This window comes from Euleptes europaea, chromosome 10 (genome assembly GCF_029931775.1).
Source record: "Euleptes europaea isolate rEulEur1 chromosome 10, rEulEur1.hap1, whole genome shotgun sequence".
Lineage (NCBI taxonomy): Eukaryota > Metazoa > Chordata > Lepidosauria > Squamata > Sphaerodactylidae > Euleptes > Euleptes europaea.
The window spans coordinates 64,964,503-64,967,141 of NC_079321.1; the positions used below are offsets into that span (position 1 = coordinate 64,964,503).

General features: G+C 46.5%; 1 protein-coding gene across 1 annotated transcript; it reads right to left on the reverse strand.

The window, feature by feature from the left end:
* Window positions 1-980: 980 nt before the first annotated feature.
* On the reverse strand, window positions 981-2,213 carry LOC130483444 (uncharacterized). The gene is made up of 2 exons (XM_056856202.1): window positions 2,016-2,213; window positions 981-1,688 (listed from the first exon to the last, which is right to left on the reverse strand). Exons 1-2 carry the CDS (start codon window positions 2,211-2,213, stop codon window positions 981-983), a joined length of 906 nt encoding a protein of 301 aa, XP_056712180.1.
* Between the last annotated feature and the right edge of the window lie 426 nt (window positions 2,214-2,639).

Sequence of the window (2,639 nt, forward strand, 5' to 3'; positions counted from 1 at the left end):
TCCCCACCCGTAGAAAAGGTTCCCAAATGGCGACCTTTAAGCAATGATCCGATGTAAAGAAACGTGGTATAATTTTTTAATTTCCCCTTGTTTGCGCAGCCGGACAGAGCCGCCCACAAATGTCCTGAAATGCCCGAACAGGACACCAAAAAAAGGTTAGATCTCTCACAGCATGGGATCATTGGTGTTTTCCTTGCGGGGAATTTTGGCAAGGCGCATCAAGTAACACACCTCAGGAAACAAACGGCCAGCCACCCTCAGGAAAGGCTGCCAAATGGCGACCAATTAGCAGGGATGCTGTTAAGAAATACAGGGTAGAATGCCTGGTGACTTTGTCAGACAAGACTGTCTTGCCTGTTCAAGTGAAGCAATAACAACCCTGATTAGTCAATTGAACTCAAAGGGCAGTTGGAAGTGGTAAATATTCAGGTTTTTTATTTGTGCAGCATGATTTTTTGATTACACTGAAATAAAAACAGGAAAAGATAGTATGTGCGCACAAACACAATAGTAACTGTTTCATTTCGATTATAAAACCAGCAGCGCCTATCAGGAACAATGCCATAACATTCCACTGAAGAGTCAGCTGTTTACACGGTGTTTTGCTTGTCAAATGAGTGATAGCGTGTTGTTGTACATGGCCAGCTGGGTACCCATCCCCGAAAAAGTGGCGGGAAAGGCGATTAGCACAGCAGATGATGCACTTTACAGCACTGACCAGCCTTATGGTGCTTTGGTGTGAGTGTGTGTGTTGTTGTCAGGACGCAATCTGCTAGCGATCTCCATTCATAACACCAGATCATTGGTTTTTTTGCATCTGTCAGTAACAAGGAAAATAGTGAGAGGCTTCAAATTTGCTGTTTGTGGTGGAGGTCAACCGAAAATAAAACTGAAGCAGTTGGCGTGGGTGACCACGAGGGAGACAGCCCTGCATAAAACTCACCCAAAATAAAAATAAAAAAACGTCAATAAGGCCAGACCTAGGCACCCCTGCGATTCCTCCACATGAAATCTACCAGAACCTCTCTAACATCCCTCCCCTCAGGCAGGTTTCTCTCCTCATGTGGGTTATAATCCTCATCTTCCTGTGTATGAATCACAACACAGGGCTCCTCTGCTGGCCAAACGGAGTGTCCCCTTGCCTCGCAAATATTGTGCAGAATCACACAAGCCACAATAACAGAGACAGCATGACTCGTGGACACCTTTAGACGCTCTGACAGGCAGCGCCAACGCGATTTTAGTCTCCCGAATGCCCTCTCCACCACATTACGTGCCCTGCTCAGACGGTAGCAAAAATTCCTTTCCCTGGCCCCCGCAGGATTCCGAATAGGAGTCATCAGCCAACGTCTCATGGGGTAAGCACCATCAGCTATCATCAAGGCGGGGACACTGACCCCATCAAGAGTGATTACAGGATTACCCGGCACGAAGCAGCCCGAGTCCATTGCTCTACACAGATTACTTTGCGTGAACACCCCCGCATCGTTATTTCGTCCCGCCCATCCGGTCTCTGCATCAATGAATCTTCCGCTGTGGTCCACCGTCCCTTGCAGCAGCATTGACGAAAAGTTCTTGCGGTTGCCATACTCCTCCACCACTCCCTTCGGGTTGTTAATAGGGATGTGACAGCCGTCGATTGCCCCGACGCAGTGAGGCATTCCCAGTTCTGCAAAGCCCGCCATTATCTGTGCGGGGAAAAAAAAAGGGGTAATTATCTTTACCCGGGGTGGGGAGAAGAGACGTTGGAAGAATGACAGGGAAAAAAAAAAAGTGACTAAAGACTGGCAATAAAACAATAATCAAGACAAAAATTGTACAGTAGGGGAAGAAAAGAGAGAAATCAGCACTGAATGCAAACTTTCTTTCTGTAAGAAGCTGATGGCTCAGTAAGCATATCGGTCTTCTTAAGAAATACATGTATAAAAGGAAAAAAAAAAATCATGAGCAAGTAAATTAACCAGCCAGGCGAATGTAACATAGGCTGCCCAAGGGCACATATCACTACTTCTCACCTTGTTGATGTCTTGGCCAATGCACACTGTTTTCCTGTACAGCTTAATTTCAAGAGCAATGCAAAATTCAAGAACCATCTTTCCCACCGTTGAAAGACCCAGACCGAATTGTTGCTCAACCTCCCTGTAGGTGTTGGCATTTGCTAGATACCAGATGGATGCAGCGACCCTCTTCTCCACAGGAACAGCAGGTCGCATGTTTGTACTCTCTCTTTCAAGAATGCCCCTTACTTTATCAACCAAGTCCATGAAAGTTCCCCTTGTCATCCTGAAATTAGCTAACCACTGCTCGTCTCCCCAAGCAGTAAGTACAAAGTTCTCCCACCAGTCAGAGCTCCTCTCATAAACCCAATATCTTCTTGGGACAGGCATCCCAGCGAGAAAGAACCACTGCCTTGCCCCTCTGCGCCAACACCTTCGGACCTTCCTTCGAAGAATGCTGTTTTCCCGAGTTCCAGAATGCAATCCAGAAACCGAATTTAAAGTCTTTGCTGATAACTCCAAGAGCTGCCTCTGCAGTTCCAAAGAGTGTAACATAGAGACAAACAGTAGCTGCATAACTCCCAGATGTTGCGTAGTCACTGGCATTTTTCTTTGCTGATTATCAAATCAAAGGTGCCTCCT